This window comes from Scomber japonicus, chromosome 14, assembly GCF_027409825.1.
Source record: "Scomber japonicus isolate fScoJap1 chromosome 14, fScoJap1.pri, whole genome shotgun sequence".
Taxonomy (NCBI): domain Eukaryota; kingdom Metazoa; phylum Chordata; class Actinopteri; order Scombriformes; family Scombridae; genus Scomber; species Scomber japonicus.
In genome coordinates, this window is record NC_070591.1 from 257537 (window position 1) to 280036 (window position 22500).

Below are 22500 nucleotides of genomic sequence, written 5' to 3' on the forward strand. Positions count from 1 at the left end.
CACCTAGCCTAGGGCCACCTAGCCTAACGCCACCTAGCTTAGCACCACCTAGCTTAGCACCACCTAGCCTCGCACCACCTAGCCTAACACCACCTAGCTTAGCGCCACCTAGCCTAGCACCACCTAGCCTGGCGCCACCTAGCCTAGCACCACCTAGCCTAGCGCCACCTACCCTAACACCACCTAGCCTAGGGCCACCTAGCCTAACGCCACCCAGCCTAGCACCACCTAGCCTAGCGCCACCTAGCCTAGCACCACCTAGCCTAGCGCCACCTGGCCTAGCATCACCTAGCCTAGCGCCACCTGGCCTAGCGCCACCTAGCCTAGCACCACCTAGCCTAGCACCACCTAGCCTAGCACCACCTAGCCTAGCGCCACCTGGCCTAGCACCACCTAGCCTAGCGCCACCTGGCCTAGCACCACTGACTCAGACGGGAAAACGCTGACGTGAGTTTTTTTTTGCAGGATTTTGAATAAGTTCCTGGACAACTATCAGGAGGACGTGCTGCCGTGGCACGAGAGCATCGAGCCCTGTCTGTCCTCCATGACGGCCTTCATCAACGACAGAGAGGTGAGGGGGGGCAGAGGGGGGCAGAGGGGGGCAGAGAGGTGAGGGGTGCAGAGAGGTGAGGGGGGCAGAGGGGTGCAGAGAGGTGAGGGGGGCAGAGGGGGGCAGAGAGGTGGGGGGGGCAGAGAGGTGGGGGGGGGCAGAGAGGGGCAGAGAGGTGGGGGGGGACAGAGAGGTGAGGGAGGGCCGAGGGGGGCGGTACCACCAGAAACCACGGGGGGGCAGACTTTGACTCTGCGCTGCCCCCTGGTGGACGTATCGGTTAGCATGCTAACGTAAAGGAAGTATGTATCGGTTAGCATCCATGCTAACGTAAAGGAAGTATGTACCGGTTAGCATCCATGCTAACGTAAAGGAAGTATGTATCGGTTAGCAAGGACACGTTTTCGTACGTAGAGCATAAACGGGCCTTTGATCCGGCTCCTGTACGCTAACCGGTTCTGTGCCCGGTTCTGTGCCCGGTCCTGCAGGTGGTCCAGCTGTTCATCCGGTTCCTGTACCGGCTGGCGTCGCTGAACAAGGACTACACGGTGGTGATGTGCCGGCTGGGGACCAAAGACGCGCTGGTGAAGGCTCTGGACAAGCACAGCACCAACCTGCTGCTGGTCACCGAGCTCCGAGACCTCGTCACCGACTGTGAGAAGTACGCCAGCCTCTACAAGAAGATGACCACCAGCGTGCTGGCCGGCTGCATCCAGGTACCAGTAGGACCAGTAGGACCAGTATGGACCAGTATGGACCAGTATGGACCAGTATGGACTAGTATGGACCAGTATGGACCAGTATACACCAGTACAGACGAGTATGGACCAGTATAGACCAGTACAGACCAGTACGGACCAGTAGGACCAGTATGGACCAGTATAGACCAGTATACACCAGTATACACCAGTATGGACCAGTATATACCAGTATAGACCAGTATAGACCAGTATAGACCAGTATAGGCCAGTATGGACCAGTACAGACCAGTACAGACCAGTACGGACCAGTATATACCAGTATGGACCAGTATGGACCAGTATGGACCAGTATACACCAGTACAGACCAGTATACACCAGTATAGACCAGTATAGACCAGTATAGACCAGTACAGACCAGTACAGACCAGTATAGACCAGTATAGACCAGTATACACCAGTACAGACCAGTATACACCAGTACAGACCAGTATACACCAGTACAGACCAGTACGGACCAGTACGGACCAGTATACACCAGTATAGACCAGTACAGACCAGTACAGACCAGTACGGACCAGTACAGACCAGTACAGACCAGTATACACCAGTATACACCAGTACAGACCAGTACAGACCAGTACAGACCAGTACAGACCAGTACAGACCATTACAGACCAGTACACACCAGTACAGACCAGTACAGACCATTACAGACCAGTATACACCAGTACAGACCAGTACAGACCACTACAGACCAGTACAGACCACTACAGACCAGTACGGACCAGTATGGATCAGTACACACCAGTACAGAGAAACCAGTACACTGAACATGATGGAAGCTCTCAGTGTCTATAATGTGTATTTTATTGTGAAAGTGTGCATTTTAATTTGAACCTGTTTCCTGTTTCCTGTTTCCTGTTTCCTGTTTCCTGTCAGATGGTGCTCGGTCAGATCGAGGAGCATCGCCGGAGCCATCAGCCAATCAACATCCCCTTCTTCGACGTCTTCCTCAGGAACCTCTGCCAAGGTATACTGGTTATACTGGTTATACTGGTTATACTGGTTATACTGGTTATACTGGTTTATACTGGTTTATACTGGTTATACTGGTTATACTGGTTTATACTGGTTATACTGGTTATACTGGTTATACTGGTTATACTGGTTAGACTGGTGTATACTGGTTATACTGGTTATACTGGTTTATACTGGTTATACTGGTTTATACTGGTTTATACTGGTTATACTGGTTATACTGGTTATACTGGTTTATACTGGTTATACTGGTTATACTGGTTATACTGGTTTATACTGGTTTATACTGGTTATACTGGTTATACTGGTTTATACTGGTTATACTGGTTATACTGGTTATACTGGTTATACTGGTTAGACTGGTGTATACTGGTTATACTGGTTATACTGGTTTATACTGGTTATACTGGTTATACTGGTTATACTGGTTATACTGGTCATACTGGTTAGACTGGTGTATACTGGTTATACTGGTGTCTAACTGGTGTAACTAGTGTGTAACTAGTGTCTTACTGGTGTAGCTTGTGTCTTACTGGTGTAACTGCTAGCTAACTGGTGTCTTACTGGTGTAACTGCTGTCTTGCTGGTGTAACTGGTGTCTTACTGGTGTAACTGCTGTCTTGCTGGTGTAACCGGTGTCTCACTGGTGTAACTGGTGTAACCGCTGTCTTGCTGGTGTAACCGGTGTCTCACTGGTGTAACTGGTGTAACCACTGTCTTGCTGGTGTAACTGCTGTCTTGCTGGTGTAACCGGTGTCTTGCTGGTGTAACTGCTGTCTTGCTGGTGTCTCACTGGTGTAACTGGTGTCTTACTGGTGTAACCGGTGTCTTACTGGTGTAACTGGTGTCTTACTGGTGTAACCGGTGTCTTGCTGGTGTAACTGCTGTCTTACAGGTGTAACCGGTGTCTTACTGGTGTAACTGCTGTCTTGCTGGTGTAACTGGTGTCTTACTGCTGTAACTGGTGTCTAACTGGTGTCTTACTGGTGTCTTGCTGGTGTAACCGGTGTCTTGCTGGTGTAACTAGTGTCTTGCTGGTGTAACTGGTGTCTTGCTGGTGTAACTAGTGTCTTGCTGGTGTAACTGGTGTCTTGCTGGTGTAACCGGTGTCTTGCTGGTGTAACTAGTGTCTTGCTGGTGTAACTGGTGTCTTGCTGGTGTAACTGGTATCTAACTGGTGTCTTGCTGGTGTAACTGGTGTCTTACTGGTGTAACCGCTGTCTTCATGGTATAACCGGTGTTTCAGGGTCCAGTGTGGAGCTGAAGGAGGATAAGTGCTGGGAGAAGGTCGAGGTTTCGTCCAATCACCATCGAGCGAACAAGCTGACGGATAAAAACCCGAAAACCTACTGGGAGTCAAACGGCTGCACGGGGTCGCACTTCATCAACCTCTACATGCACAAGGGCGTCGTCATCCGGTACAACTACACACTGAGCTACAATACACACTGAACTACACACTGCAACACACACTGAGCTACAATACACACTGCAACACACACTGCACTACAATACAAACTGCAACACACACTGCACTACAATACACACTATACTACACACTACACACTGAACTACACACTGCACTACAATACACACTGCAACACACACTGCACTACAATACACACTGCAACACACACTGCACTACAATACACACTGGACTACACACTGCACACTGCATACTCTACTACACACTACACTACAATACACACTGAACTACACACTGAACTACACTGAACTACACACTGAACTACACTGAACTACACACTGAACTACACACTGAACTACACACACTACAACACACACTAGACTACAATACACACTGCACACTGTACTTACTGCAGCTGTTACTGAATCAGTCAGAAACTACAGTTAGAATATGACTGTGTGTGTGTGTGTGTGTGTGTGTGTGTGTGTGTGTGTGTACGTGTGTGTGTGTACGTGTGTGTGTGTACGTGTGTGTGTGTACGTGTGTGTGTGTACGTGTGTGTGTGTGTGTGTGTGTGTGTGTGTGTGTTAACAGACAGCTGGCCATCCTGGTAGCCAGTGAGGACTCCAGCTACATGCCGGCCCGTATTCTGGTTCTGGGCGGAGACGACCCGATCAACATCAACACGGAGCTGAACACGGTGAGCTGAGAGGTCAAAGGTCAAAGGTCAGAGCTGCTGAGACCTGACTGATGGTAACCCTGTGTGTGTGTGTGTGTGTCTCTCTCTGTGTGTGTGTGTGTGTGTGTGTGTGTCTCTCTGTGTGTGTGTGTGTGTGTGTGTGTGTCTTTCTCTGTGTGTGTGTCTCTCTGTGTGTGTGTGTGTGTGTGTGTGTGTGTCTCTCTGTGTGTGTGTGTGTGTGTGTGTGTGTGTCTCTGTGTGTGTGTGTGTGTGCAGGTGAATGTGACTCCCTCAGCCAGCCGGGTGGTTCTGCTGGAGAACATGACGAGGTTCTGGTCCATCATCCAGATCAGAGTGAAGAGATGTCAGCAGGTCAGTGTGAGCTCACACACACATACCTGTTTTTACTACCTGGTGGGGACCCTGACTGGGGTCCTTTCTAAAGGGTCTACAGACGTAATTTTAACTCCTAAATTCATCATAATTCTGTTTGAACAAAAAATGACTTGAAATATCAAAAACTCTCATAAATCTGAAACCTGAATGTTGCCCCCCCCCCCCCCTCGTTGGGACCCGTAATGCTAACGTCTATTAGCATACAGTTGACATCACTGATAGCAACAGTACAATTCATATTCAGTACCAACCCTAACCCTGGGGGCTAATCGCTAAGCTAACATGCTAATATACACACTTTGTCAGGAAAAGGTCCCCACACTGCAGTACCGTGTGTGACCTCTGGGGTTCACACACAGTCAGGAAAACCAACCTTGTGGGGACCAGGCCTATCAGGAGGCTGTTTGCTATTGATTCCAATGCTCGTTACCATGGAAACCAGGAGTCGGTCCCCACAGGGTTGGCAATATGTCAGGTTGCGGTCCCCACCAGGATAGAAAAACAGACACACACTCACACACTCACACACTGACCCTCCCTCCTCTCCGACAGGGCGGTATCGATACGAGGGTCCACGGGTTCGAGGTTCTGGGTCCCAAGCCGACGTTCTGGCCGGTGTTTAAGGAACAGCTGTGCTGCCGGACCTACCTGTTCTACAGCACCAAGGCTCACACCTGGTGCCAGGAAGTGATGGAGGACAAGACCCAGCTGCTGCAGCTCTTCAACAAGTACTGAAATACTGCAAATACTACAAATACTACGAATAATACTCTGAAATACTACAAATACTGTTCAACAAGTACTGATACTCTGTGTGTGTCTCTCTCTCTCTCTCTCTCTCTCTCTCTCTCTCTCTCTCTCTCTATCTCTCTCTATCTCTCTCTGTGTGTGTGTGTGTGTCTCTGTGTGTGTGTGTGTGTGTGTGTGTGTCTCTGTATGTATGTGTGTGTGTGTGTCTCTGTGTGTGTGTGCAGACTGAACAGCGCTCTGAGACATGAGCAGATGTTTGCAGATCGTTTTCTTCCAGACGCCGAAGCGGCCGAAGCTCTCGGTCGAACCTGCTGGGAGGCTCTGATCACCCCGATAGTCCACAGCATCACACTGTCAGGTACACACACACACACACACACACACACACACACACACACACACACACACACACACACACACACACACACACACACACAGCATCACACTGTCAGGTACACACACACACACACACACACACACACACACACACACACACACACACACACACACACACACACAGCATCACACTGTCAGGTACACACACACACACACACACACACACACACACACACACACACACACACACACAGCATCACACTGTCAGGTACACACACACACAGCATCACACTGTCAGGTACACACACACACACACACACACACACACACACACACACATACACACACAGCATCACACTGTCAGGTACACACACACACACACACACACAGCATCACACTGTCAGGTACACACACAGCATCACACTGTCAGGTACACACACACACACACAGCATCACACTGTCAGGTACACACACACACACACAGCATCACACTGTCAGGTACACACACACACACACACACACACACAGCATCACACTGTCAGGTACACACACACACAGCATCACACTGTCAGGTACACACACACACACAGCATCACACTGTCAGGTACACACACACACTTATAGAACGGGTTCCCAACTCCTTAAGTTTAATTAAAAGGGACCCAACATTTTCACCTGTAGAGTCCAACAGAAGAACATCAACCACAAAAAGCAGAGAGGTGTGTGTGTGTGTGTGTGTGTGTGTGTGTGTGTGTGTGTGTGTGTGTGTGTGTGTGTGTGTGTGTGTGTGTGTGTGTGTGTGTGTGTGTGTGTGTGTGTGACGCAGCTCTCACAGTGGTTGTATAGGGACCCGAACTCTTTAAGTTTAATTAAAAGACCCAACATTTTCACCTGTAGAGTCCAACAGAAGAACATCAACCACAAAAAGCAGAGAGGTGTGTGTGTGAGTGTGTCTCTGATGTTGGTTTCCACCCTGTAATACCTCCCTGTGATTACCCAGAATCCTCGGCGTCCAGCCCACTGTCCTGGCTGCTCAGTGAGTATCTGGACAACGCCGAGACGGCTCGCCGCTGTAAGAGCCGCGCCGCCATCTTTAACTCCCGCGTCCGACGCCTCACACACCTGCTGGTGCACGTGGACACGAGCCGCACCGACGGGGAGGAGCTCAAACCACCCGTCAAATCAAGTGAGGTCACACACACACACACAGAGACACACACACACATATATATGTACCCACATGAGGGTGTGTGTGAAGATGTGATTATTTAAATCTGAACATAACGGAGCATATTAATAATATTTTAATTAGAATAGATACTGTATGAGCAGGGTAACCGGGGTAACAGGGGTAACCGGGGTAACCAGGGTAACTGAGGTAACCCTGGTAACCGGGGTAACGGGGGTAATCGGGGTAACCAGGGTAATCATGGTAACGGGGGTAATCAGGGTAACCGGGGTAACTGAGGTAACCGTGGTAACAAGGGTAATCAGGGTAACCAGGGTAACCATGGTAACCATGGTAACGGGGTAACCAGACTGCAGCTCAGTGATGCACTACCAAAACGTTCTTTACATTAAAGCAGATTAAATAAATACATCCTTTTATAGACCCTGACCTCTGACCCCTGACCCCTGACCCCCCTCCTCCATGTGCTCAGTGTAACCGGTGACGTCATGCTGGTGTAACAGCTGCTCTGTGATGTCATGGCTGTGTGTTGTTAGTGTTGAGTAGCGTGTGAGTCGTCCTCGATGTTTAAAGAGTGTATTTTGTCTCCAGAAGGTCTCAACCGAAGCAAAGAGCTGAAGAGTAAGTAACAGCTGAGGTCAAAGGTCAAAGGTCACACCGCTGCATTGTTTTTCTTTGTTTACGCTCGCCATGTGTCCCAACAAGGACAGGAAGTCTGCATGTCGCCCCCTGCTGGTAAACCTGAGAGCTGATCAGTCAGAACCAGACGATCCATAAATAAGTATAATATCCACCTAGGAAGAAAGAAGGAAGGAGGGAGGGAAAGAGGGAAGGAAGGAAGGAGGGAAAGAGGCTGGAAGGAAGGAAGGAAGGGGCAGGAAGGAAGGAAGGAAGGAGGCAGGAAGGAAGGAAGGAAGGAGGCAGGAAGGAAGGAAGGGGCAGGAAGGAAGGAGGGAAGGAGGCAGGAAGGAAGGAAGGAGGCAGGAAGGAAGGAAAGAAGGAAGGAATGAGGCAGGAAGGAAGGAAGGAAAGAATGAGGCAGGAAGGGAGGAAGGAGGCAGGAAGGAAGGAAAGAAGGAAGGAATGAGGGAGGAAGGAAGGAATGAGGCAGGAAGGAAGGAAGGAAGGAAAGAATGAGGCAGGAAGGGAGGAAGGAGGCAGGAAGGAAGGAAAGAAGGAAGGAATGAGGCAGGAAGGGAGGAAGGAGGCAGGAAGGAAGGAATGAGGCAGGAAGGAAGGAAGGAATGAGGCAGGAAGGAAGGAAGGAAGGAATGAGGCAGGAAGGAAGGAATGAGGCAGGAAGGAAAGAAGGAGGGAAAGAGGGATGGAGGAAGGAAAGAAGGAAGGAAGGAGGGAAAGAGGGAAGGAATGAGGCAGGAAGGAAGGAAGGGGGAAAGGGGAAGGAGGAAGGAATGAGGCAGGAAAGAAGGAAGGAAGGAAGGGGGATGGAGGAAGGAAAGAAGGTGAGTTCAGCTCCAGGAAGTCAGTGCAGCTGTAATCTGATGGTAATCTGAAAGCTTCCAGCAGGAGGCGACAGCGACTCCTGATCCTCTTCGTCTGTTCTGAATGAAACGTTGAGCGATCATCACGACGCTCTTATTGCAGCGGGGTCAAACTCCTCTTCCTCATACAAGAGACACAGTCAGAGATATGAGATCTGGTGAGGGGGGGGGGAGGGGGGGAGGGGGTAAGGAAAGAGGGAGGGAGGGAAGGAAGGAAGGAGAAGAAGACAGGAAGGAGGAAATGATGGACGGACAGGATGAGGGAAGGAAGGACAGACAGAAAGAAGGGAGGAAGGGAGAGGGGAAGGAGGGAAGGACAGGTGGAAGGAAAGGAAGTAAGGGAGGGAGGGAGGGAGGAATGAAGAAAAGATGGAAGAAAGGAAGGACAGATGGAAGGAAGGAGGGAAGGGAGGAAGGAAAGGAGGAGAGAAGAAATTAAGGAGAAGAAGTAGGGAAGGAAAGATGGAACGAAGAAAGGATGGACAGACTGAGGGAAGGACAGAAGGTGAGAAGGAAGAAAGGAAGGAAAGATGGAAAGAAGGAGGGAAGAAAAGAGCAAAGGAAGGAGGGAAGAAAAGAGCGAAGGAAGGAAGGAGGGAGGGAGGGAAGGGAAGGAAAGAAGGACAGAACAGACGCACTGCTTTCCTTTTTAAGTTTCTGGCTGCTGTTTCCATCTAAGTTTCATTTTGCTCATTAAATAAAATCCGTGTGAAATAAATTCATCGTAACAATCCGACGTTTGTGCCGTTTGTGTTCCAGACGGTAAAGAAAGTAAAAACAAAGACAACACGGCGGCCTCTTCCTCCTCCTCGTCTTCCTCAGCCAAACCCAGAGTGAAGAGCAGCAGCAGCATCGCAGGCATCGCCCTCTGCTGGCAGGGAGTGGTACAGCGCCAGGTCAGTGTGTGTGTGTTAGTGTGTGTGTGTTACTGTGTGTGTGTGTGTGTGTGTGTGTGTTACAGTGTGTGTGTGTGTTACTGTGTGTGTGTGTGTCAGTGTGTGTGTGTGTGTGTTACTGTGTGTGTGCGTGTTACTGTGTGTATGTGTGTTACAGTGTGTGTGTACCTGACAGTGTGATGCTGTGGACTATCGGTGTGTGTGTGTTACAGTGTGTGTGTGTTACTGTGTGTGTGTTACAGTGTGTGTGTGTTACAGTGTGTGTGTGTTACTGTGTGTGTGTTACAGTGTGTGTGTGTTACAGTGTGTGTGTTACTGTGTGTGTGTTACTGTGTGTGTGTTACAGTGTGTGTGTGTGTTACAGTGTGTGTGTGTGTGTGTTACTGTGTGTGTGTGTGTGTGTGTGTGTTACTGTGTGTGTGTGTTACTGTGTGTGTTACAGTGTCTGTGTGTTACAGTGTGTGTCTGTGTGTTACAGTGTGTGTGTGTGTTACTGTGTGTGTGTGTTACTGTGTGTGTGTGTGTGTTACTGTGTGTGTGTGTGTGTGTGTGTGTTACTGTGTGTGTGTGTGTTACTGTGTGTGTGTGTGTTACTGTGTGTGTGTGTGTGTGTGTGCTACTGTGTGTGTGTGTGTGTTACTGTGTGTGTGTGTGTTACTGTGTGTGTGTGTGTGTGTGTGTTACTGTGTGTGTGTGTGTGTTACTGTGTGTGTGTGTGTGTGTGTGTTACTGTGTGTGTGTGTGTGTGTGTTACAGTGTGTGTGTGTGTGTGTGTTACTGTGTGTGTTACTGTGTGTGTTACAGTGTGTGTTACAGTGTGTGTGTTACTGTGTGTGTGTGTTACTGTGTGTGTGTGTTACTGTGTGTGTGTGTTACTGTGTGTGTGTGTGTGTTACTGTGTGTGTGTTACTGTGTGTGTGTTACTGTGTGTGTGTGTGTGTTACTGTGTGTGTGTGTGTGTTACTGTGTGTGTGTGTTACTGTGTGTGTGTGTTACTGTGTGTGTGTGTTACTGTGTGTGTGTGTTACTGTGTGTGTGTGTTACTGTGTGTGTGTGTGTGTTACTGTGTGTGTGTTACTGTGTGTGTTACTGTGTGTGTGTTACTGTGTGTGTTACTGTGTGTGTGTGTTACTGTGTGTGTGTGTTACTGTGTGTGTGTGTGTGTTACTGTGTGTGTGTTACTGTGTGTGTGTGTTACTGTGTGTGTGTGTTACTGTGTGTGTGTGTTACTGTGTGTGTGTGTTACTGTGTGTGTGTGTGTGTTACTGTGTGTGTGTTACTGTGTGTGTTACTGTGTGTGTGTTACTGTGTGTGTTACTGTGTGTGTTACATTCAGCTCTCCGTCACATATTGTAGTCGTGGTGCTAAATCTAAATCTCGTCCTCCTGCAGGTGAAGAAGTTTCTGGAGTCGAGCTGCAGCCTGCCGGACTTCGTGGAGCGATACCGGACTCTGTACCTGCGGCTGAAGAACGCCATGGAGGAGCTGTTCGGGCAGCAGACCGCCTTCGTCCTCGCCCTCCGACACGGATTCTCTGCTGCTCTGCTGCAGCTCTCCATCCTCAAAGCCATGCACGTAAGTCCTGAAGCTGTGCACGTGAGTCCTCAAAGCCATGCACGTAAGTCCTGAAGCCGTGCACGTTAAGTCCTGGTTAACTTAGGTTTAAAGGCCTATGACAATAGCGATGAAGGTGATGGTGATGAAGGTGATGATGATGATGGTGATGAAGGTGATGGTGATGAAGGTGATGATGATGATGGTGATGAAGGTGATGGTGATGAAGGTGATGAAGGTGATGATGGTGATGAAGGTGATGATGATGAAGGTGATGATGATGAAGGTGATGGTGATGAAGGTGTGCTGCTGTGTGCAGGTCAGTGAGCGTTTTGCTCAGTACATCGATCAGATGATTCAGGCCAGCGGCTCCGTCTCCGGCAGCGTAGAGACTCTGGAGAGACTGCAGCAGTTTCTGGAGCCGATGCTCTTCCTGTCCGGCCTGGAGCTCGCCAACACCTTCGAGCACTTCTACAGGTGTGTGTGTGTGTGTTACTGTGTGTGTGTGTTACTGTGTGTTACTGTGTGTTACTGTGTGTGTGTGTTACTGTGTGTGTGTTACTGTGTGTGTGTGTGTGTGTGTTACTGTGTGTTACACAAGTCGGACTTGTTTCTGTAGCACTCGTAAGGGGTCTTCTGATCTACCCTTTGTCTGGCCCCTCCCCCCGGACCTGTTGCCATGGGTGACCCTACCAGTGGCATAAAGCCCCCGACAACTGAGCTCCTGGGGTCATTGGGACACACAATGTTACTGTACATGTGTGTATATATTAGTGTGTGTGTTACTTTTGTGTGTATTACACTGTGAGTGTGTGTATTGGTGTGTGTATGTTACTGTGTGTGTGACCAGCCTCCTAACAGGAAGTTCCCCCCCACCCCCCCCTGCAGGTACTACCTGGGCGACCGGCTGCTGGCTCAGGGCAACGTGTGGTTGGAGAGCGCCGTCATCGATCAGATCGGCAGCTGCTTCCCGAGTCGCTTCCCTCAGCAGATGTTAAAGAACCTCAGCGAGTCTGCGGAGCTGCAGCAGGAGTTCCACCTTTACAGGCTGCAGCAGCTGGACCGCAGCCTCCAGGAGCAGGACCAGGTCTCTCTCTCACACACACACACACACTCACTCACACACAGTCACACTCACACTCACACACACACACACACACACACACAGTCACACACAGTCACACTCACACAAACTCACACACAGTCACACTCACACAAACTCACACACAGTCACACTCACACTCACACACACACACACACACACCTCTCTGCTTTTTGTGGTTGATGTTCTTCTGTTGGACTCTACAGGTGAAAATGTTGGGTCCCTTTTAATTAAACTTAAAGAGTTCAGGTCCCTATACAACCACTGTGAGAGCTGCGTCACACACTCACACTCACACACACACTCACACTCACACTCACACTCACTCACACACACACTCACACACACACACACACACACACACACACACACCTCTCTGATTTTTGTGGTTGATGTTGTTCTGTTGGACTCTACAGGTGAAAATGTTGGGTCTCTTTTAATTAAACTTAAAGAGTTTGGGTCCCTATACAACCACTGTGAGAGCTGCGTCACACACTCACTCACACACACTCACACACACATACCTGTTTTTACTACCTCGTGGGGACCCTGACTGGGGTCCAGCCTTTCTAAAGGGTCTACAGACGTATTTTTAACTCCTAAATTCATCATAATTCTATTTGAACAAAAAATGACTTGAAATATCAAAAACCCCCCCTCGTTGGGACTCGTAATGCTAACGTCTATTAGCATACAGTTGACATCACTGTTAGCCACAGTACAATTCATATTCAGTATTTGAACAAATGTTGGATTGAAACCCAGGGGGCTAATCGCTAAGCTAATATGCTAATACGAAGCTAACATGCAAATACGAAGCTAACATGCTAATATACACACTTACACACTTAGTCAGGAAAAGGTCCCCACACTGCAGTACCATGTGTGACCTCTGGGGTTCACACACAGTCAGGAAAACCAACCTTGTGGGGACCAGGCCTATCAGGAGGCTGTTTGCTATTGGTTCCAATGCTCGTTACCATGGAAACCAGGAGTCGGTCCCCACAGGGTTGGTAATATGTCAGGTTGCGGTCCCCACCAGGATAGAAAAACGCGCACACACTCACACACATTCCCAGCTGCAGGTCCTCCCAGTAAACCTGTTCTGATGCAGTTTGTCCCTCTGTGTTGCCGTAGGCGATGGAGGATGACTGGGTGGAGTCAGACGAGGAGGCGGAGGTCCAGGTTCTGGTTCTGTCTCCGCGCTGCTGGACCGTTTCCTCGCTCTGCTTCCTGGACGAACCCGCAACACACTTCCCTGCTGAGCTCTGCTCCTACCTGAACCAGTTCACCCAGTTCTACACACACAGTGAGTCCCAGTTCACCCAGTTCTACACACACAGTGAGTCCCAGTTCACCCAGTCCTACACACACAGTGAGTCCCAGTTCACCCAGTCCTACACACACAGTGAGTCCCAGTTCACCCAGTCCTACACACACAGTGAGTCCCAGTTCACCCAGTCCTACACACACAGTGAGTCCCAGTCCTACACACACAGTGAGTCCCAGTTCACCCAGTCCTACACACACAGTGAGTCCCAGTTCACCCAGTCCTACACACACAGTGAGTCCCAGTTCACCCAGTCCTACACACACAGTGAGTCCCAGTTCACCCAGTCCTACACACACAGTGAGTCCCAGTTCACCCAGTTCTACACACACAGTGAGTCCCAGTTCACCCAGTCCTACACACACAGTGAGTCCCAGTTCACCCAGTTCTACACACACAGTGAGTCCCAGTTCACCCAGTCCCAGTTGTGTGAGGTATCAGTTCATCTGATTCAGACTCACTCACCTTTCGTGTGTGTCTCTGTGTGTGTGTGTCTGTGTGTGTGTGTCTCTGTGTGTGTGTGTCTCTGTGTGTGTGCGTGCGTGTGTCTCTGTCTCTGTGTGTGTGTGTGTGTGTGTGTGTGTGTGTGTCTGTCTCTCTGTCTGTCTGTCTGTGTCTGTGTGTGTGTGTGTGTGTGTGTGTGTGTGTGTGTGTGTGTCTCAGGTCAGTCCATGTACGGTCTGAGCCACTCGAAGCCTCGGCGGCTGCAGTGGACGTGGCTCGGTCACGCTGAGCTTCAGTTCGGCTTCTGGACGCTTCACGTCTCCACGCTGCAGATGTTCATCCTGCTGCACTTCAACAGCCAGGAGGTAACACACACACACACTACTACACACTATATACACACACACACACACACACATATACACACACACACACACACACACACACACCTACACACTATACACACACACACACACACACACACACACACCGGGAGCACTGGGAGTACTGGGAGCCTCTAACAGCCCCCCTCCCCCCCTGCCCCCCCCCCCCCCCCCTCTGCAGGAGGTGCAGGTTGAAGCTCTGCTGCAGACCAGCCGACTGTCTGCTGCTGTTCTGCTTCACGCTCTGCAGCCGCTGCTCCAAGACGGAGGACCGCTGACCTGCAGCCCCCCGGAGGAGCCCAGCCACGGTACGCAGTACTAATACTACTAATAATACTACGCAGTACTACTACTACTAATACTACTACCAGCCACGGTACGCAGTACTAATACTACTAATACGCAGTACTAATACTACTACCAGCCACGGTACGCAGTACTAATACTACTAATACGCAGTACTAATACTACTACCAGCCACGGTACGCAGTACTAATACTACTAATACGCAGTACTAATACTACTACCAGCCACGGTACGCAGTACTAATACTACTAATACGCAGTACTAATACTACTACCAGCCACGGTACGCAGTACTAATACTACTAATACTACTACCAGCCACGGTACGCAGTACTAATACTACTAATAATACTACTACCAGCCACGGTACGCAGTACAAGTACTACTACTACACAGTACTAATACTACTAATACTACTACCAGCCACGGTACGCAGTACAAGTACTACTCATACGCAGTACTAACCCTAACACTAGTTAGTGCCCACTAGGATATGAATGGGAAATTTTTGAAAAAAAAACAAAATTTCACCTTTTTTCAGTCACCTAGATCTCTCATACGTGCACGTAGAAACGTAATTCTCTGAACTTTAAAACAGAGGAAAACTTGTCCTCTCTGGAAAACACCAAACAGTTTTTCCATAACATGTAAACTTGTCAAACTATGATCAGTCAAACGAGGAGTGGAAATCACTTTTTCGTCAAAGTTAGAGTGGAAGCGGCAGTTAGCTAGAGTGTGAGAAGCAGTAAAACATAACCATAATGTTTATTTTTAACTCGAGCTCACGGCCAAACCGTAAAAAGGAGACAAATCATTTTTTGTCAAAATGTAGAAATAGGGGTTGGGATTCATAAAATGTGACGTTGACAGGCGGGGTCTGCACGACATTTAAACGGGGGGGCCGAGACCGGCAGCAGTACCTGTCTCACTCCCCACTGACTCTAATGTAATCGTCTTCTTTTTCCAAAAGAATCTCACTCTGTGTTCACACTGAGCTTACTCGCTCATTTTAAGGAATATGTGAATAAAATAAACACTGTCAGAATCTGCCGGCTTCTGTGTCTCTCACAGTGTTTTTCGGTTTTTAGACAGGAGTTACGGTTTTCTCACAGTTTGCAATTGTTCGGGACCTTGTCAGAAGCCAAATCCTTCAGAATTCTGAGAAGTTTTTCCAAGCAGATTCTCAAATCGCCGTAGCAACCGCAGGGCCTCAGCTGCCCTTAGCAACCGCAGGGCCTTAGCTGCCCTTAGCAACCGCAGGGCCTTAGCTGCCCTTAGCAACCGTAGGGCCTTAGCTGACCTTAGCAACCGCAGGGCCTTAGCTGCCCTTAGCAACCGTAGGGCCTTAGCTGCCCTTAGCAACTGTAGGGCCTTAGCTGCCCTTAGCAACCGTAGGGCCCTAGCTGCCCTCAGCAACCGTAGGGCCTTAGCTGCCCTTAGCAATCGTAGAGCCTTAGCTGCCCTTAGCAACCGTAGGGCCTTAGCTGCCCTTAGCAACTGTAGGGCCTTAGCTGACCTTAGCAACCGCAGGGAATGGAGTGATTAATTCATGTTTACTCACCTCCTCTCTCCTCCCCCTCCTCCTCCTCCTCCTCTGACTCCTCCTCTCTCCTCCTCCTCCTCCCTCTCTCCTCCCCCTCCTCCTCTCTCCTCCTCTCTCCTCCCCCTCCTCTTCCTCCCCCTCCTCCTCTCACCTCCTCTCACCTCCTCCTCCTCCTTCTCCTCCTCTCTCCTCCTCCTCCTCCTCCTCCTGCAGGTGTTCTGAGGTTGAACCAGGAGGTGCTGTCTCTGAGTCTGGAGGGCGTCCCGGAGACGATGCAGCTGCTCCCCAGACAGACGTACCTGAACGTGGACGAGGACGCGGCGGGGACGCTGGAGAGGAAGAGGAACTACATCTACTGTCTGATCGTCAGCATCATGAAGCAGGAGAAGGAGATGCACATCGACAACCTCGTCTTCAAGGTCACACCTCCTCTCACTCTCAGTCATTATACTCATAAATAAATTATAATAAATTAAAAAATAATATTAATAATAAAAATATAAATAAATAAATATAAATAATAAATAAATAAATATAAATAATAAATAAAAAAATAATATTAATAATAAAAATAATACAAATAAATAAATAAAAATTAATTAAAAAATAAATAAATAAAATAATATTAATAATAGAAATAATAATATTAATAAATTAAAAAATGAAAAAATAAATCCTCAGATATTAATAATAAAAATAATAATAAAAATAAATTTAAAATAAATTTAAAATAATATTAATAATAATAAAAATAATAATATAACTAAATAAATAAATAATAATAAATTAACAATAAATAAATAAATCCTGGGCCTAATTCTCTCCTTTGGGACCAACCAGCTGAGCGGAGGTTGAACCCAGACTGTTTTATAGATGAACGTTTGTTACTTTGACCTCTGACCTCTGCTGACCTCTGACCCCTGTGTCCTGTCCCCCTCCAGGTCCTGGACTTGTGTCAGAGACAGGAAGCGTCTCGGTCTCCGGGCTCGGGGCGTTTCAGCTGCAGCAACAGCGACGTGCTGTCCTGCATCATGCACGTCATCAGCAAAGGCTGCGTCCGCCGCAACGAGGACAACCCGCACATCGTGGAGTTCCTCCCCGAGGACCCGTCCACGCCGCAGAAGGGCCAGGCTCAGTTCTCCTTCAGCCGGGCCGAGATCAGGAAGGACGCCGCCGCCGCCGACGGCCAGGCCGACATCAGGTGTGACCTCTGACCCCCGGAGGCCTTAAAGTCTGTCTGTGTGTGTTTTTATTTAAGTTCAGAGAAGAAGAAGAAACTCTGTGTTCGTCTTCAGGTTCAGTTTTTTTTTTTTTTTTTTTTTTTTGAGAGCAGCCTTCGTCATCCTCATCATCATCATCATCATCATCATCATCACCCTGCTGCTCCCTAAAGGACCAGATCTCCGTTTCCATGGCAACGCCTTTATTTTACTGACCCCTTCTTCGGGAGGTGGAAATCCTCCGAGTCACTTTTAACCTTCCTTCCTTCCTTCCTTCCTTCCTCCCTTCCTTCCTCCCTCCCTCCCTCCTTTCCTCCCTTCCTTCCTCCTTTCCTTCCTTCCTCCCTCCCTTCCTTCCTTCCCCCCTCCCTCCTTCCCTCCCTTCCTTCCTCCTTTCCTTCCTTCCCTCCTTCCTTCCTCCCTCCTTCCTCCCTTCCTCCCTCCCTCCCTCCCTCCCTCCCTCCTTCCTCCATCCCTCCCTCCCTCCCTCCCCCCTTCCTCCATCCTTTCCTTCCTTCCCCCCTCCCTCCTTCCCTCCCTTCCTTCCCTCCTTCCTTCCTCCCTCCCTCCCTCCCTCCCTCCTTCCCTCGTACCTTCCTCCCTCCCTCCTTCCTTCCATCTTTCCTTCATCTTCTTTTCCTCCCTCCCTTCCTTCCTTCCTTCCTTCCTTCTTTCCTTCTTTCCTTCTTTCCTTCCATCTTTCCTTCATCTTCTTTCCCTTCCTTCCTTTCCTTCCTTGTCTTATTTCCTTCCCTCTGTCCTTCCTTCCTTCCTTCCTCCATCCCCCTCCCTTCCTCCCTTCCTCCCTTCCTCCCTTCCTTCCTTCCTTCCTCCCTTCCTTCCTTCCTTCCTTCCTCGGGTCGGTAAAATAAAGAGTTTCATGTTTTTATGATTTAAAACATTTTGAACTCGTTCAGTTTGAAAAGTTTCTGTTTCTGACGTTTAAACTTTAAAATGTTGAGACTAAAACTTCAGTTGGGTTTTTTTTTCTCGTCTCAAAAAAAAAATCTAAAAAAAAAAAAAACGCTAAAAATTGAACCGAGTTTGTTTTCACCTTGTCTGTTGACCTTTGACCTTTTGACCTTTGACCTTTGACCTCTAGCAGAATGATTCAAAACACACAAAACAGAAAATAAATGTTAAAATCTTCTCACGAAAAAAAATAAAAGAGATTTGAACTTTGACCTCTGGCTGTTGATTTTATTTCTTTATCTTAAATTTATTTATTTATTCACATTAATTAATAAATATAATGAATCATTTATATCTTCTGCTGTCACTAGTTACATAAATATAAAGTTAAACAAATATTTTAATGATGAACAAAAAACAGTTTAATCCTTAAAATATGAATAATAAAAATAATACAAATAAAAAAATAATAATAAAATAAAATAATAAATTAATTAATGAATTAAAGATAATAATAAAAATAATATAAATAAATAAAAATTAATTAAAAAAATAATTAATTAATAAAGATAATAATAAAAAAATAAATTAATAAAGATATTAATAAAAAAAATAATACAAATAAATAAATAATAATAAATACAAAAATAAATCCTCAGATATTAATGATAAAAATAATAATATAAATAAATAATAAATTAATAAATCCTAAAGTTAAAATATTTTAATGATGAATAAAAAACAGTTTAAAATGAAATAAATGAAATCGTAGTTTATTGGGTCAATGAGGTCATTTAGTTTAAATTTAAATTTAAATGTACTTTATTCATACAGCCCTTTACAACAGACCCTAACCCTTTACAACAGACCCTAACCCTTTACAACAGCAGGTAATAAATAAAGAGAGGAAGAAGTAAAAACAATAAAATACAACAAAAGGAACAAGATAAAAGTGTCTGGGTACTACTGGGTGTTAAAAGCCGTCCTAATAAAGTAGGTTTTTATCCTGGACTTGAAGAGGCCCAGGGTTAGGGTCTGGGGGGGGGGCGTTGGGGTTGGGGTTTGGGTCTGGGGGGGTGGGGGGTTATTCCAGAGCCTGGGGGTTGGGGTCTGGGGGGGGGGGGGGGGGGGGGGGGTTATTCCAGAGCCTGGGGGCAGCAACAGAAAAGGCTCGGTCACCCCAGTGCAAACTTTGGAAGGAAGGAAGGACAGAAGGAAGGAAGGAATCAATGACGGAAGGAAGGAAGGAAGGAAGGAAGGAAAGGAGGGAGGAAGGAGAATATATTAGAGGATTATGGCAAAAATGTCTTCTTTCCTTCTTTCCTTCCTTCCTGCCTCATTCCTTCCTTCTGTCCTTCCTTCCTTCCTTCCTTTCTTCCTTCTGTCCTTCCTTCCTCCCTCCCTCCCTCCCTTCCTTCTGTCCTTCCTTCCTTCCTCCTTTCCTTCCTAGGTGGATAAAACATTTAATATCTATCATTCTTTTGTGGTTACACCGTTTGACATTTTCAGCAGCATTCAGTCTTTTGGTAAAAAATGGTGCAAATGTCATTTAAATGATATAAAACCAACCTGTGTGTGTGTGTGTGTGTGTGTGCCTGTGTGTGTGTGCCTGTGTGTCTCTGTGTGTGTGTGTGTGTGTGTGTGTGTGTGTGTGTGTGTGTGTGTGCCTGTGTGTGTGTGCCTGTGTGTCTCTGTGTGTGTGTGTGTGTGTGTGTGTCTCTCTCTGTGTGTGTGTGTGTGCCTCTGTGTGTGTGTGTGTGTGTGTGTGTGTGTGTGTGTGTGTGTGTGTCTGTGTCTCTATGTGTGTGTGTGTGTGTGTGTGTGTGTGTGTGTTACAGTTTAGTGCCGGCACCGCGGGGGTTCGAGGACGGAGTTCTGGACGCGGTTCTGTTCTCGATGGGACGGACGATGACGCAAGAGGAAGTTCGTCAGCTGATGCAGAGGACGGTCCAACAGGTGAGACACGTGTCCCCTCAGGTATCAGACAGGTGAGCGTGTCCCCTCAGGTATCAGACAGGTGAGTGTGTCCCCTCAGGTATCAGACAGGTGAGCGTGTCCCCTCAGGTATCAGACAGACAGGTGAGCGTGTCCCCTCAGGTATCAGACAGACAGGTGAGCGTGTCCCCTCAGGTATCAGACAGGTGAGCGTGTCCCCTCAGGTATCAGACAGGTGAGTGTGTCCTCTCAGGTATCAGACAGACAGGTGATCGTGTCCCCTCAGGTGTCAGACAGGTGAGTGTGTCCCCTCAGGTGTCAGACAGGTGAGTGTGTCCTCTCAGGTATCAGACAGACAGGTGAGTGTGTCCCCTCAGGTATCAGACAGACAGGTGAGTGTGTCCCCTCAGGTATCAGACAGGTGAGCGTGTCCTCTCAGGTATCAGACAGACAGGTGAGTGTGTCCCCTCAGGTATCAGACAGGTGAGTGTGTCCCCTCAGGTATCAGACAGGTGAGCGTGTCCCCTCAGGTATCAGACAGACAGGTGAGCGTGTCCCCTCAGGTATCAGACAGGTGAGCGTGTCCCCTCAGGTATCAGACAGGTGAGTGTGTCCCCTCAGGTATCAGACAGGTGAGCGTGTCCCCTCAGGTGTCAGACAGGTGAGTGTGTCCCCTCAGGTATCAGACAGGTGAGCGTGTCCCCTCAGGTATCAGACAGGTGAGCGTGTCCCCTCAGGTATCAGACAGGTGTCCCCTCAGGTATCAGACAGACAGGTGAGTGTGTCCCCTCAGGTGTCAGACAGGTGAGTGTGTCCCCTCAGGTATCAGACAGACAGGTGAGCGTGTCCCCTCAGGTATCAGACAGGTGAGCGTGTCCCCTCAGGTATCAGACAGGTGAGTGTGTCCCCTCAGGTATCAGACAGGTGAGTGTGTCCCCTCAGGTATCAGACAGGTGAGCGTGTCCCCTCAGGTATCAGACAGGTGAGCGTGTCCCCTCAGGTATCAGACAGGTGAGCGTGTCCCCTCAGGTATCAGACAGACAGGTGAGCGTGTCCCCTCAGGTATCAGACAGGTGAGTGTGTCCCCTCAGGTATCAGACAGGTGAGCGTGTCCCCTCAGGTATCAGACAGGTGAGCGTGTCCCCTCAGGTATCAGACAGGTGAGCGTGTCCCCTCAGGTATCAGACAGGTGAGCGTGTCCCCTCAGGTATCAGACAGGTGTCCCCTCAGATGTCAGACAGGTGAGCGTGTCCCCTCAGGTATCAGACAGGTGTCCCCCCAGGTATCAGACAGGTGAGTGTGTCCCCTCAGGTATCAGACAGGTGAGTGTGTCCCCTCAGGTATCAGACAGGTGAGTGTGTCCCCTCAGGTATCAGACAGGTGTCCCCCCAGGTATCAGACAGGTGAGTGTGTCCCCTCAGGTATCAGACAGGTGAGTGTGTCCCCTCAGGTATCAGACAGACAGGTGAGCGTGTCCCCTCAGGTATCAGATAGGTGAGCGTGTCCCCTCAGGTATCAGACAGGTGAGCGTGTCCCCTCAGGTATCAGACAGGTGTCCCCTCAGGTGTCAGACAGGTGAGTGTGTCCCCTCAGGTATCAGACAGACAGGTGAGCGTGTCCCCTCAGGTGTCAGACAGGTGTCCCTCTCTGTCCCCCCAGGTATCGGGGACTCTGAGTCTGGACCTGGACCGGGCCGAGCACCTGCTGGTCCACTGTAAGTGGAACGTGGACCTGCTGGTTCAGCGTTACACCGATGACGCCGACGCTGTCATCATGGCCGCCGGCCTGAAGAGTCGGAACCCTCAGCCGCCGCCGAGCCCGACGTCCACGTGTCCCGTGTGTCTGAGTCCTCGCACCTGCAGCACGGAGCCCGTCCCCTCGCTCAGCTGCATGCACTACTGCTGCAGGGTAGGTCGCACCGACGCTACGATATACATGTCTAAGTGGTGTAACCATAAAAACTTTGGAAGGAAGGTAGGAAGGAAGCTAGGTAGGAAGGGAGGGAGGAAGAAGGAAGGAAAGGAGGAAGGGAGGGAGGAAGGAGAATATATTAGAGGATTATGGCAAAAATGTCTAAGTGGTGTAACCATAAAAACTTTGGAAGGGAGGGAGGGAGGAAGAAGGAAGGAAAGGAGGGAGGGAGAAAGGAAGGGAGGAAGGAAGGAAGGGAGAAAGGAAGGAAGGAAAGGAGGGAGGGAGAAAGGAAGGGAGGAAGGAAGGAAGGGAGAAAGGAAGGAAGGAAAGGAGGGAGGGAGAAAGGAAGGAAGGAAAGGAGGGAGGGAGAAAGGAAGGAAGGATGGAGGAAGGGA

At 48.7% G+C, this 22500-nt stretch overlaps 1 protein-coding gene across 1 annotated transcript in view; it reads left to right on the forward strand.

Moving 5' to 3' along the window:
• The window catches only part of LOC128373208 (cullin-9), a gene marked incomplete at its 5' end in the record, with an annotated part of 49993 nt that overhangs the window by 12179 nt on the left and 15314 nt on the right, over positions 1-22500 (forward strand). The window contains 20 exon segments of the mRNA XM_053333505.1: positions 466-571; positions 1039-1266; positions 2192-2282; positions 3537-3708; positions 4311-4416; positions 4672-4767; positions 5344-5519; positions 5766-5899; positions 6878-7063; positions 9328-9464; positions 10856-11038; positions 11337-11494; positions 11906-12104; positions 13257-13428; positions 14113-14258; positions 14458-14584; positions 16338-16543; positions 17066-17325; positions 20095-20212; positions 21851-22099. Coding sequence (XP_053189480.1) covers positions 466-571; positions 1039-1266; positions 2192-2282; positions 3537-3708; positions 4311-4416; positions 4672-4767; positions 5344-5519; positions 5766-5899; positions 6878-7063; positions 9328-9464; positions 10856-11038; positions 11337-11494; positions 11906-12104; positions 13257-13428; positions 14113-14258; positions 14458-14584; positions 16338-16543; positions 17066-17325; positions 20095-20212; positions 21851-22099 — 3250 coding nt within the window.